General features: G+C 46.6%; 3 protein-coding genes across 3 annotated transcripts; 1 reads left to right on the top strand and 2 right to left on the bottom strand.

Annotated features, from left to right (window-relative positions):
- Positions 1-3,419: 3,419 nt before the first annotated feature.
- AOL_s00076g17 (uncharacterized protein) lies at positions 3,420-5,578 on the top strand (the record flags this gene model as incomplete). The annotated part of the gene is made up of 2 exons (XM_011122571.1): positions 3,420-3,974; positions 4,049-5,578. The coding sequence occupies 2 exons, from the start codon at positions 3,420-3,422 to the stop codon at positions 5,576-5,578; spliced, it is 2,085 nt and encodes a 694-aa protein (XP_011120873.1).
- A 767-nt stretch (positions 5,579-6,345) lies between these two features.
- AOL_s00076g16 (uncharacterized protein) lies at positions 6,346-7,288 on the bottom strand (the record flags this gene model as incomplete). Its single annotated transcript, XM_011122570.1, has 4 exons — positions 6,346-6,458; positions 6,552-6,711; positions 6,803-7,162; positions 7,286-7,288. 4 exons carry the CDS (start codon positions 7,286-7,288, stop codon positions 6,346-6,348), a joined length of 636 nt encoding a protein of 211 aa, XP_011120872.1.
- A 364-nt stretch (positions 7,289-7,652) lies between these two features.
- AOL_s00076g15 (uncharacterized protein) lies at positions 7,653-14,009 on the bottom strand (the record flags this gene model as incomplete). Its single annotated transcript, XM_011122569.1, has 7 exons — positions 7,653-9,047; positions 9,131-9,275; positions 9,331-9,467; positions 9,525-10,865; positions 10,940-11,932; positions 12,002-12,435; positions 13,922-14,009. 7 exons carry the CDS (start codon positions 14,007-14,009, stop codon positions 7,653-7,655), a joined length of 4,533 nt encoding a protein of 1,510 aa, XP_011120871.1.
- Positions 14,010-14,246: the final 237 nt, after the last annotated feature.

Here is a 14,246-nt window from a genome sequence, read left to right as displayed (position 1 = left end):
CTATCCGGCTACTCGGATCCCTCTTTGTCCTCGCACCCTCTCCCGTTCTTCCCTTCTTTTAATTGTTTTTTTTTTTTTCGAGCCACCGCGGAAACTCCTAACCGAAGGATGGAGCTAGAATGTCTCTTTTGAAGTACTTAAGTAGATTGAAATTAATAATGATTATCATGCATGTATGAGGTAGTATCTGCACCCCTCACTTTGTGGCGTCCAGGTACTGGACTAGCTAGCATCCATATCATTCAATTCAAAATGTCGAAATCTATTAAGGCTTGTAGAGTTAGTAGTAAGGCTCTGACCAGTTGTGAGATGGCTACTTCCGTGACACCGCTTGGTTATAGTACTATTTCTGCGGGATTCGAGGGGTCAAAGCGGTATCGTCTTGTTGTAAATTACGTACTCCGTAGTATACTCCGTGGACAATTGACATCGTGTTGATACTGTTGTAAAGCCAAATCTATCTCGGATCTCGATGTGTTGTCTCATCGCCGATTGTTTGACCGCTTCAACACATGACCATTCCAGAGAAACCTTCCGGTCACAGCCAAACCCTCACTCAACCCCTGTCCCGCTATGTGTCTACCTACTTTTTGCAAGTATCCTGTCTTAGGGCAGATATATAAAGTTTCTCGAAGGGAAAGGTATCACGGTACGTTCAATGGGGGGACGATTCAACGCCTCACAGATCGAGAGGCAAAGGGGAAATAGTTATCAAAAGTAAGTAACCACTTTTGCTTTTTGAAGAGTCCCCATAAGCTGAGCTAATATAATGTGGAGCCTGGTGGAAGTCGCACGATGCTGGATCAAATCCAATCCTTTCCAGTCCAACCATGATCAAATCCGGATCAAAGGTGGAAGAGCGAAAAAGCAAACTGTATACTGCCCTGTTACCATTTTTCAGGCTCCGTGTCAGGAATGAACGGGAATGGACACACGATCGTGGAAACTCAAGAAAAAGCTTGTCTGGGCTTGACTCCCCTCGCCTCCAGACTTGGCAGACTTGTCCCGATATCCCAGCATCATCATCATGTAGGAATTATGAATGATCCTTTACTCGCTTCTACGATTCGGGTCAAGCTGGCGAATTTATGATCGTGGAAGGATGTGCCTTGTTCCCCCTCTTTTCGGCCTTTGAAGACGATTCTAGATCGTCTCGCCAACAAAGCGAGCCTGATGTTTGGGTGGCTCGGGAAGGGGAAAAAAGATCTCCTGCTCTCCTCCTACTCCTCCTCGTCATGCAAAGCGCTAAAATAGACCAGCTCTCGTTTTGAACGGCGAAAAGGGTAACACTAATTTGGGGGGAATGGAGGTTGTGTGAGTGGAGCATGCATCCTTCAAGTCGAGGCCGCTAAATTGGCTGCACCTGGCCTTCTTCATTAGCCCTCTTGCCGGATAAGAGCGAGGCTGTTAATAACCCTCCTCGCCCACGTTTTTTCTCCCAAGACTTTCCCCCCTTTACCAAGACCGCCTGCCAGGACGTCCGCTCCTCAGTTTTTCGATAACTTCTTGGTCTACCAAGGCCAACATCCACAGTCACACACGCGAAACACGACATATAAGCTTTCTTGTCATCTTTCAGAGGACGGGGAGACTTTTGAAGATTTGCTCTGAACTCTTGCTCAAGCCCCTCGCAAACGAAGCTGTTTCTTACTCTGCTAAACCGTCTGTTGATTGTTATTTTTTCTTCAACAAATCTTTTCCAATTGACGAGAGGGCGGGTAACGGAAAAAAAAAAAAAAAAAAAAAAAAAAAAAAGGAGAAAGAAAAAGGTCAGTTGCAGGAAATGTTAGCCTGTCATTCGGGCAATCCCTCTTGGTTTTGTCGCTGCACCATTCCTTCCTCAAATTTACTAGCAGAAGTGGGTATCTGCTGGGTCTGAGCTGCCTCTTCCCTGCCTGGGTACCTTAGGGAGGGCAGGTATCAAAAGATGAGATTTAGCTGCTCTGAAAGCTCTCGAGCTTGAAGCTGTCAACCTTTAATCCCATCATACTACTACCGTCCCACAAAAACTCAGCCCCAAAACCTGCACTTCCTGGACCGTTTTGTTACTTTTTGTTGTGCGAAACCTTCGGCACCCAACTCACGTCATTTGATTTCTAGATACCTAGTCTCAGGAAAATTGGGAGGGGAATATCCGTTCAACTGACGGACTTCTCTGACACCATCAAACAAGTAATCTTCCGGGCCAGCTATACCCAGGGCTGACACCTCGAAGCGACGGTGCTGTTTAAGTTTTTGAGCATTTGACCGCAACTGTTAGATCCGCCAAACCGGCCAAGAAATAGCAAAGCCGGCATCCAAGGAACCCGAAAAGGCTTACGCACCCAGCCCAGAGTTCCCGAGGGAAAGGGAGGCAAATCAGATCGAAGCATTCGACTCAGCTCGGGTTCTCAAAACAAACAAGTTACCAAGAAAGCCATATTGACCACCAATCTTTCTGCTCTTTATCAGCCGAAGTCCCGTTCCCACTTGTATGAGATCACCTTATCCGTACACTATCTTTCGGCAGTATATCGCAATCGCCCTGCCTTCTCTTATCCTTCAGCACAAGTTGTGTTTTTCCTTGCCCGCTGGTTTTGTGGCTTTGAAAAAAGGGGGGGAATAGCACGACGCTTTGAACTTATCCGGAAGGAAACCCATTCGGCTGTTATTGAAACGACGGTGTGACCTCTGAGAAAAGATTCGCCGTCCGCTTCACTGATTGGAATTTAAACCAGATTTTGTGGACCGCAAAGGAAACTCACGACTTTCTTGTTTTTGCTTTGGCCAAGTCCTAAAAGAATTACTACTCCTGGGTGACACGACAGTTGCCTTGCCCCATTGTGTCTGGACGGAGAAGAGAACCTGCGGACATCATTTCTGTTGCCTGTTCCCTGCCCAGCTCTTTAGCTCTCTGTCCGATCTGTCATCAGCTGCAATCGTTGAAAAGTTCTTCCAAGTCATCTGCACCCTGGTCGGTTTCCAAGCCAGAGTCGCCCATACTTCGACAGCATTTCGAAGGCTTATTTCTGGCTAAGCTTTTCGTAATTTGTTTATTTCCTGCTGGCCATATCCTTTTATCGTTCATCCCCGACCATTATCCTTACGCTGTACATGAGTAGGCAGGACCAGAGCTGTCTGTATCCTGCTGTTACCTCTGTCGTTCGCAACAGCCCAACTTCCTTTCCCGCAGACCCAAGCGACTGGTGGAAACCTGCAGAACAGCACCAAGATTTAGCGATCGATTGACGCCTTTTCAAGAGGCTTGGGCAATTTCCCTAAGACACCGGCCTACGTACACTCACTTAAAAAATCACCTCCACTGATCGCAGTGGTTTCCTGGACGCGCGACTCCCTTCGTGGGATCGTTGCGGGAGAAGTTCACCTGACGCCGGTTCCAACTTGTCCACCATATCAGTGGTCTGATACAATTCCGCACCATGTCGACACTGGGTAGTGGTCGACTAAACTCTCTAATCTCCCGGATACGCAATTCCTCTCGGTCGCCATCGTCGCCCACACAGACACCTGGCCCCACCGCCACCACAACTACTACGACTACCTCATCTACACTCTCACAACTGAAACCTTCTCGTCGCGCTATCAATGACTTCTACATCAAACTCGACTACCCGCACCGGCGGTATAAACCCGGGGAGCACATCACTGGATCGATCGTTCTCACAACGTCTCGCGCGACTCGAATAACACATCTCACTCTAACATTAGGGGGAAGCGTTATGGTATATCCCCACGACCGAAGGGGCCACAAATGGGGAGAAGATGTTGTAAAAGATGTTACGTATCGGGACAATAAGATGATTAGAGGATGCAGAAGTCGGGGAACAACGATAGAAGGCAGACACAGCGGTCGGGGTGTGGTTCTTTTTGAGGAAGAACAGGTGATTGTTGGCGAAGGACGGTTAGGTGCTGGAGGTTTAGAAGTTGGCTTCGTGATCGAATTCCCCAGCAAAGGCGGAATCAATAGTCTGGATGTATGCTTTTCTGCATTCACTCTCAATTTCTGCCCGGGGGCTTTTTACTGACCTGATATTTTGCCATTTCATAGTTCGAGAGAGGAGCTATCACATATCTCCTAACTGCTACCCTTACCCGACCGACGACAATCCATACAGTCTCAACATGCACGGCGGAAATAAAATTCTCCGAAAACATTGACGTTTCGATGTTCAGCCCTCCAAAACCGCTGACAATATCAATAGAACCTCAGCGGCCGCTTCGCCGCTTGAAATCTTCAGGCTCTTCGAACGACTCCACAACTTACATCCAAACATTGCATCAACCGCCGAATCTATCTCCGCCCCTTTCTCCCTCACTTCCTAAAACGCCCTCTAACAACACACCTTCATTACCTCCCTCTCCGACCGTTTCTGCACAGCCCCATCCCATGGCGACAATCGAGCTTTTAAGGCCTGCATGTTTACCTGGAGAATCAATACCCATCCGAATCACAGTATCACATAACCGACCGCTGAAATCTATGTCCGGTGTTATAACGACATTATCGCGGCAATGTCGGCTCGATACATTGCCTCCTGCCGACAAAGTTCTCACTGCATCTTCTCTATCTTTTTCGAAATCGTGTGTCTCTACTTTCCGCAAAGACCTTAATCAATCCATAACAGCCCTGATCGTCGATCCAAGAAGCCTAACGACCGTTATAAAAACAAGCGTGCGAATACCAGGAGATGCTTTCCCCACAATTTCTAAGGTGCCGCAGGGCGTGCTTGAATTTACGTATTTCGTTGAAGTTGTGGTTGATCTTGGAGGAAAGCTAGCTAGCCGCAACGGAGTAGGTGATGTTATCATGGATGGTAGTACTGGCGAGGATTTGAAACGGATACAGGCAGAGGGCATTATGGAGACCGATCGCATACGGAGAGAGAAAGGTGTTATCAGCTGCACATTCGAGGTTGTCGTCGGAACAATCGATACTGGAAAACGGCGGAGGAGAAAGGACGAGAAATTGAAAGAGACATCTACAGCACCTACTTCAACACCTTCACATACGTCTTCTGGAGACACAAACTCTGAAGAGTCGAGGACGGAGAGGGACGCCGAGAGGGATCAAACGGTAGCCCAAGTCATGAACTTTCTAGATGCACCCGAATATCAAAATAGTAGCACACGGTCTTCACCCTCGAACCTGAGTACCACGCCGCCACCTCCGATTCAACCACCTCCAATGATACCACCAACCCTCCCGTCAGCCAGTGATGAAAAGGCACTCGCCAGGCTGGCGGAAGAGCAACTGCTACCATCGGCCCCACCGCTTCCTGGACAAAGTAATGAGGCTTCCGCACCCCCCCTCCATCCCTACGACGAGGAAGATCTATACTTCGTGCCGGAATCGAGCGCTCATGCTGCTGCTGCCCCAGCCTACGAAAGACCGGGTAGTGCTACACCGCAACCCGCTTCGCAGCCACAGGAAGATAAAGGAGAATTGGAAAGGCAGCGGTTACTCAATGAAGCTAGCGCACCGCCTGTTGCAGCTCCAACAAGCGCTGAGCCTTCGGCACCTGATATTGCTGATGGAGATGAGAATAGTCCTAATGAGCTTCCTCGTTATATTCGATGAACATACCTCTATATACCTTCTCGTTGATCCAGCTATATATTTTTTGGAAATTTATCATTATATTCTTGGGGGGTGTTCTCCCCAATATTACCTTGGCAGCGAATATTTCCCTATCTCTGCTTTATACTACAAAGCGATTTGAATTTTACGGCGCGAGGGCTCAATTTTCCTTTTGAGTTTGATGATTTCCAAAGGCTTCATACCATATGCTTTTTTTCATTTTCTATTTTTGGTGGCGGGAAATAAGAACACGTCGATTACCCGTATTATATGAAAGATGTAATTTATCTTCATTTTCTTTTGGGTGTATCCAATTTTAGCATCTGGCGTTATCTATCATATCGGTCACTGTTCTTTTAAACGTGGCACTTTAGGATTTTTCATTGGGAAAAAAGAATTTTTTTTCATGGGAGCTAGCTAATAGCAAAAAAGCTTGTTGGTTCTTTTGTTTTGTATGTATATATACGATCTCTCTTTCGACGTTTTCTTTGTTATAGGTATGTTTTTGTAATTGGTCATAGGCCCCTTCCGGGTGCTCGACTAGGATGTAATAAGTCCATCCTAAATTGAATTCATCTTCGAAGGAGCAAGAAGGCGGGAGATTTGTGGCTCCTTGGCGCTTACCTTTTTTATCAACATAGTCGGGTTTTTGTGTCAAGTTTTTGTGTCAAGTTTTGGGAAGTTTTGAGGTAATAAAATCTGTGTCATGGGGTTCGTTGGTCGACACTGGGTGTCAAGAGAGGCAAATGGTTGAGATAGTTGACGGACTACTCAATCTCCTCGATTTCCTCTGGGATTCCCAAGCTAGTCTTGAATGATGTTATGTCACAGGATACCATTCCGGCACTCTTGAGATAGCTATCTATGGCATAGATGTTGTCTATCAATATCGATATAAATGTCGCATGGTTGGGTGCTGGTTAGTGGCTAGTAAAATGCAACGAGAAGGTCGGATGGGGTCGTGAATACTGACTGGTATGTTCGTTAGCTGCGGTCTTCAACAGAAGCAATAACTCTTTGAGACGGTCGATCTGAACAGGATCATTTTCGGCGTAAAGAGCTAGTTCCTTTTCTAGTTCCGCCTTTTCTTTAGATAGAAATTGAAGGGTTTTCATTTTTGTTGCTCGTTTGACCTATTTGAACCGATGGATTATCTTAATGAGTGATACTTAAGAAGAACTCTATAAAGCCAGTAGATAGTCTGGTAATTGCTTGAGTACTTACTTTATCCTCACTATCACCAATATTCTTCTCTCCTTCGATCTCGATTTCCTGCTTTACTTCCTTCACCCTCCCTTCGAGCCCCTTGACCTCCTTCTCCCACCCCTTAACTTCATTCTCCATCTGTTTCTTCTCATCCCCCTTGAAACACCAATACCAATTCCCACTACCGATCTTCTCAACCCGAATCTTGTTTTCGTCGACTAAAGCGGTCAAATAGTCTTTTACTTGCATAGCAGAGATTCCTGTAGCCGTGGGGAGAGATTTTTCGAGATCTTTGATGGAATGGGCGGTTATGGGTTGATGGGTTGTGAAGTACGATTCGACGGCGATAAGTTTAGCGGCTGAGGGGTTGAATTTTGGCTATTTTAATATGAGAGCTTGGTTAGAAGTTATTTGATAATGGGTGCTATGGGTAGGTCGTATATAGTATAGATGAGTGAGCCAATTGGTGATGATGGTTGTTGGAGGAGACCGGAGACGTACCATTGTGAGCCAGCTGGGTCGTTCTGATATCTATATAACCCAATATTATGGGATGATATCTAATAGATAAGTAGGTATATAGCTTCCTAGGAAGTTAGGGAAGGGCTTAGAGGTGCTAGCTAATGATGAAGTATGGATTATTCGTGGGATATCGATGGAGGATGTTGTAGAGATGTTGATTGATGTGGTGTTGAGGAAGGGGTATCGATTCAGTGTGTATGGTTGGCTCTACGCACGGCTACATCGATATCCTCGAGGTATTAAGTAGATATCTAGACGTCTCTTTTACCAAAGTCAAAACTTCACTGGTATTAAATTGCATGGTATGTAAGATATTCGTTAGTTACTTAAAGATAAGCTATATTAATTAATAACTCCCATCGAAGTCTTCTCTCCGGATCTTAGACTTATCACACATTCCTCGAAAGACCCCTCCACTCTCCCATAATTTCAGCGGCGTATCAACCTCTACAATTCTTCCTTTATCTAGCACAACAACTCGGTCGTACGTGATGATAGTCCGGAGTCTATGCGCAATACACAGAACCGTGCTAGAACCAAACCCTTCCGCCATTGTCTTCTGAATCTTTCTGTCCGTTTCCTCATCTACGCTGCTCGTGGCTTCGTCGCAGATGATGATCCGGCTGCCGCGGACGAGCGCCCTTGCTAGTGCCATTAGCTGTCGTTGACCGAGGGAGAAGTTTAGACCTTCCTCGATTACAGGAGTGTCGAGGGTGATTCTTTCTTTCTTCTTTTGCTGTTGTTTGATTTGGCCGTCGGCGGGTGGGGTATCGTTCCCGCTGATTTCGGGGAGTGCACTTAGTTGGTCGGTTGAAGAGGCACTTGTCGATGCCCCTAGCTGCTGGTCCTCGGGAAGCACCAGATAACTTTGTCTCAGAGCATCCCAAAGTTCGAGATCCGTGTGCTCTTCGAATGGGTCCAGATTGCTCCGAACAGTTCCTTGAAAGAGTGTAGGGTCTTGTGGAATAATGCTTAATTTGCTTCTAAGATCTTGTAAACCGATCTTGCTGATATCTACACCGTCTACAGTGATGGTACCCTCAGCGAGTTCGACGAGACGGAATAAAGTGCTCATTATACTGGATTTGCCGGCACCAGTCCTACCCACTACGCCGATTCTTTCCCCGCCTTGAACATGAAGGTTAAAGCCATGCAGGGCAAGTGGTAGTCCCTCGCGGTACCGCATTTTTACGTTGTCGAAAACGATTTCGCCTTTTTCCGGCCAAGTTGGTGCTGGTGTGATTGATGTTCGGAGGGGTGATTCCTCTGGTAGTTGGGTACCATAGTAGTAGATTCTTTCTGTGGAGTTCATGGCATTTTCGACTTCTGCCAGCTGTCTGACCATAAATTGGATCAATCCGTAGACTGCGAGGATATAACTGAGCACGAGACCCGAAGTTGAGGGGTTGGTACTGAATCTTGTTACTACCACTAGGATGACTGTTGTAAGAACAAGACCGGTGGAAACAATATCAATTCTCGTGCCTAGCCATCGTTGATTCGCGAAGGTCGTGAAATAAGCAGTGTTCATTTGGTCTATAGCTTCGTTCACTGCGGTTTTGAACTGTGATTGCAAACCGTAGGCTCTAATTGTGGCCGTCCCATTCAGAGCTTCGCCGAATCTGGCGAAGACGTCAGATCGGAGAACTGCCTCGTGACGTTTGACTTCTCGAGCTGAAGCGCGGTAGAAACTAGCGGCCCAGATGAAGAATACGCCGAGCGGGACGAGAGCAATAGCGAACTATTGTGATAGGTGAAATGTTAGCGGGGTTGATATAGCTATTAGAGGCCATTGGAGATAATACATGCCCAATGGAAATATACAATTATCATGATAAAGGTACAAGACGTGGCCGCAAGGGTGAAGAGGTACATCCTCATGGCATCTGTGAGGTAGTTATCCATGACGTCGACATCCTTTGAGAATCGATTGACAATACGTCCGAGAGGTGTGGTGTCGAAGAATGACCTGCAATTGAGTACGAATTAGATCACAGGTTAAACACTTGGATATTGTTACGCACATTGGAGCTCGCAATACTCTTCTCATGGCCCTCTTCATGAGATTCTTACTAGCTTCGGTACCAGCAATGGTGAGTGCTAAGGAGAAAATGAACATGAATAGTGCTTGTGCGACACCAAGGCCAACATATCCTGCAATCTGGAAAGGTCGTTAGAGAATTAGCCAACCCTATACATAATGGAGCGAATAGCTTACATAGGAACCATTTGACAGAGGGTATCTACCACTCGTCCACCACGAAAGCCATATAGTGCCGATAATATTAGCTACCTGAGATAGGAAGAGGAAGATGATGATAATGGGTGCCACAAGGAATGTTCCGCTAGCTTTGATATACGCATAGTAAACCCCCCAACCTACATTGCTTGAAGCCCTCTCTTCCTGTTGCATGAGGCCCTGTGCCTTCCCTTTGTTTCTAGACTTCTTCTTCTTTTCTTCGGATGGGTCTGTTTCTTCATTGTCCTCGGTTTTCTTCTCTGGGGCTTCTTCGGCGGCTGTCATTGAAAGCATCTGCTTAAATTCTTCATTCGTAGCCATCAGGTCGTCAAAAGTCCCGACAGCGCTGATCTTGCCGTCTACCATCAGGACGATTCTGTCGCATCGGTTGAGAACGTGCAGCTGATGGGTCACAAGTACGCAGCATTTGTCTTTCAGTAAACCACCGATTGCCTCGTTGAACATATGACGTCCGACGTGGGCATCAACCGCACTGAGGGGATCATCAAGAAGGATGATATTCGAATTATGGTATATCGCTCGAGCAATATTCATTCGCTGCTTTTGACCACCACTGATAGTGATACCACGCTCTCCGATCTCTGTCATATCTCCGTTCGGGAATAGTTCAAAATCTGGTTTTAAGGCGCATGCCCCAATAACTTTTTCATACCAAACTGGGTCGAACGGACGGCCGAAGAGGATGTTTTCCCTTACGCTGGTATTTTGAATCCATGCCGATTGAGGGCAGTATGCCATGCTGGCTCCTTGGGTTATTGTTCCGCTTGTCTTTCGCATGTCACCTGCGAGGGCCGCCAAGAGGGAGGATTTTCCAGAACCGACGGTCCCAACGATGGCAAGGAGTTCGCGCTTCGAGATATCAAGGGTAATGTTCTGGATTGAAAAGGGTTGAAGCTCCTTTTCTCCAGACAAGGGCCCACCGGGTTGAAGAACAGGTCTTTCTGATTTTCCTTTTAATTTCTCTTTTTTCGCCTTCTTTCCATCTTTACCACGCTCGTCCTTTTTTGTTGGAGCCGTGGTTTCCCATGTAAAAGAAGCGTCTTTGAGAATGAAAGCTTCCTTTTGGTCGGGATTTATGGTTCGCTTTTCTGGTTCATCTTCTTGGAGAAGATATGTCTGTATCCTCTTCAAAGAGAGGAAGGCATCAATTGATTCTGCGATAGTAATAGGTAAAAAATTTAGTGGAAGACGAAGGGTATTGAAAAGAGTGACTGATGCAAAAATTTTGGCAGGGTCGAGACCAGGTTCGAGCAGTGAATAAGTGACGAATGCAAGGATGGATGCAAAGACCGGAAGAGACTAAATGATATATCAGCACCGAAGCGTTCCGTCAATTGTCATGTAACCTGATATGTGAAGGTCGGTAGACTCACCATAGACACAGCATTAACCGCACTTCTGATAGCCAACAGGAACTGGATAGCCCGGACCTCCCGATGTCGTAGGGTTCCCAATTCCTTCAAGAAACTCTCTTCCCAACCGAACAGCTTGACAAATCTAACACCTTGAAGGATTTCCTGCGTAAGACTGACCCGCTTGTCCGTGATATGGTTCATTGCTTTTCTCCTCTTAGCGAGGGTGGAAATAGCCCACGCGATGAAGGGAACGAGGACAAAGAGTAGGCCCAGGCCGGCTAGGGCGGAAACCCCAACATTGACGACAAGAAGAGCTATACAAACAAATATCTGGATAGGCGAGGTCCACACCATATGGCTCCAGGAACTCGCCTGGTCGACACGCCATGTATCCGTGCCCATAAGATTAACTATTTTTCCATTCGGGTATCCGGTTACGGCGTCTAAATTCGCGCCTCCTTTAGCTCTCTTCAGTCTTTTCTTCTCTTCCTTTTCCAACATTGCCTTTTCTTTGGCGGACAATTCTCTTGAGTCGTCGGCGTCGGCAAGCCTACCAACCGCCTTTGCGCGAGCAGATATAGTAGTACTTTTCTCGTATATCATGCTGATTAGGCATGCTCTAGACATTCCGCCGGTTAACATGCCTCTGTAAAAGAATTGGTTTATGCAGACACTGGCGGTCCATTGCATGAGTACCAGTCCAATTGCTAAACCGACACCCTTGCCGAGAGGTTCGGGGCGTCTAAAGTATGAGTTTTGGACGAATGTGATAAGGTAACGGAGCATCTGGGGAGTTAAGATCAACAAAAGGTCGGCTACTAGTCGACATAGACCAGCAGTCCAATATAGATGACGGAAGACGTGGTTCAGAGACATGAAAAGAGGGTATTTATCCCCACGAGCAGCTCTCTTTTTGAATTGCTCCATGATTTTAGCAACTGATGCTTCAACTCGATGTTCTGGTGCTAGAAGTGGAATATCGTTCAGTTCCAAAGGACGATTGTACCCAGTCTATACCGCGTATTTGGTCAGCAGGTGCCCATAAAATTAAAAGGCTGTCTGATCAAGTCCATTACTTACTATCATAAGGTCATTAATCCACCAGAAGAAGAGTCTCGAGAAAAAACTCGCGTCTCTTTCCGGAGAGACCACCCTGACTTCTGGTACCGGAGGGGGTACCTTCGATTTAAATGGGTCCCGCCTGTACCAGGGCTTCGGTTTCCTGAGATCCTTCTCATCTTGAGGTTCTACAGCGGTTGACTCTACAGTCGACCTAGTTTTCTCTATCGCGAGTTTGGAATCCAGAGGTTCAGCCTCGATTTGCTTCTCAATGGCAATTGCATCAATATCCGAGGAAGAACGTCGTTTCTCATCGGCGACGATGCCAGATGTTGATATCGGTGCTGATGGCGAGTCATTGGTGTTTCCGGCCTGACTGCTGTTTGGCCTTCGAGGTTGTGGGAAAGCCACGCTGAACGAAGTTTGGGCGAGCAAAAGCTGCCCGTTAACGTTGTCTGTTCGTTCGTTTCGCGTAACGGCGCACTAAACTTTTTGGCCTGGGCCGAGGCTGAACTTCGGATTAATTCTCAGACGTCTATTCGATTCTGAAAATCAAAGCAACTCCGAAGCTAGTTTCGCGGGAAGTCGAAGGGGAAAGGAAGGAATATTATACGTAGCAGACACGGGGGAAACGAGACTAGGTTTATTTTATTTTCGCAATAAAAAAAAAATGAATAAAAAGGAGAATAGAGAAGGTGGAAACATGGAGCGAACTTGTCCTTGCACTATTAAATCATGGAAGAACAAACTTATCAGAGCTTTAGCCTGCACCAGCCGATGCGCCGACTCTCCGATAGAATACGGTTTGTTGACAAGGTTCTTCCTCGCTCGAAAAGCTTATGTCTTTTCGGGCAGTATTTATATTCTACTAGATCGGTTCGTATCTTTTTTCGTGTGTTCGTATACGGTTATCGGCAGGGCTGTCGGGGCTAATCATAATCGTTCATGCATCGTGGTGGCCAGAGCAGGTATTAGGTACTTAGTGTATACTTTATACCAGGTCAGGCCCCTCCAAAGCCAGTTCAATAGGAGAGACTGCCTTCTCCCCATGAAGCTCCTCGATCTTTTACAGGATACAGTGAGCTCTGAAAGAGCATTCAGTAGCGTCAAATCAGGATGGGCTTTCCACTCAGTCCTTATCGCTTTTTGGGGATGGTGCGATACTTCTTCCATCACAGAACATGGATCCATCCGGATATATCGAACAGAATATGAATCGGACCTTGCATACAGGATTTGGCCTCGGTAAAGCTTGGAAGGAGGCTAACGATCGAGTCTAGCTCACTTGGCTAACGGGACGGGTCTGCCCCGGCCAATGACAGGCGTTTGGTTCCCACTGGGGTCTAATGCACCGACAGAACTTTATTCGAATTCGAAGCTATTTTCCAGCATTTATTTCCAATTCGAAATATTGGATGGCTGGCTGCGACGATTTGAGAGTTTTAGTTCTAGCTTCAACTGCCTCTGTTGGATGTGATGAAGCTGTGATCTACTTTATTACGCATACGACATCGTGGTTCCCAAGGTTGAACTTGCTTTCGCGTGTCTGGCACGTTGCATTGGAAAGATTGAACATTCCTTTGCCATATTACTAACTAGTTCGCTGACTCACTGCACTTCCCACATGTTCAGGTACCGTACCTGTACTTTGATTGCCGACTTATCCGAACACGCTTCATTGTTTATCTCGACCGAGCTAACAATTTATCGTACCGAGGTTTCAAGATATCGATGGCGCAATTGGTCTTTTTCTTGCGTCCAGACCCCCATGCCAGCGGCCTTTATCCTGCCTGCCGCATGTACCGTTTAGTGGGACCTTGAGATTTCGAAGGGCTAAGCTTTTTCCCCTATGGAACCTAAACCTTTTGATCGGGTTCGCTCGGGTCACTTGGTGAATTGAATCTTCGATTTTTCACTGTATCCTCAGACTCTGTCTTTTACCTTCAGCTTTTGTATGATCTACTTCCACTCGTGACGTTTGTGCAGTGTCCTGGCTGATACCATTACTGCTCATATACCGTACACCCATGTTTCGAGACTTGGGACGATCTAAGTTATCAAAACTGACCTTGCCCCCCCGTTTCCCCCCCCTTTCCTTTGGATAACTGGTCAGGCGTTAATATTGGCGGGAGGGCCGGCGTATATCGTTTATATTTATAGACATGAACCTATATATATGCACGGAAAAGGTTCCTGTTCCCCGATTCAAATTCATAATCGGATACTTCATAATAGTTCTCAAGGTGGACGTGTCGACCTTGTAAAT

The sequence above is a fragment of the Orbilia oligospora genome (genome assembly GCF_000225545.1).
Source record: "Orbilia oligospora ATCC 24927 unplaced genomic scaffold scaffold00076, whole genome shotgun sequence".
NCBI classification, from domain to species: Eukaryota; Fungi; Ascomycota; class Orbiliomycetes; order Orbiliales; family Orbiliaceae; genus Orbilia; species Orbilia oligospora.
This window is presented reverse-complemented; position numbering and strand designations above follow the sequence as displayed.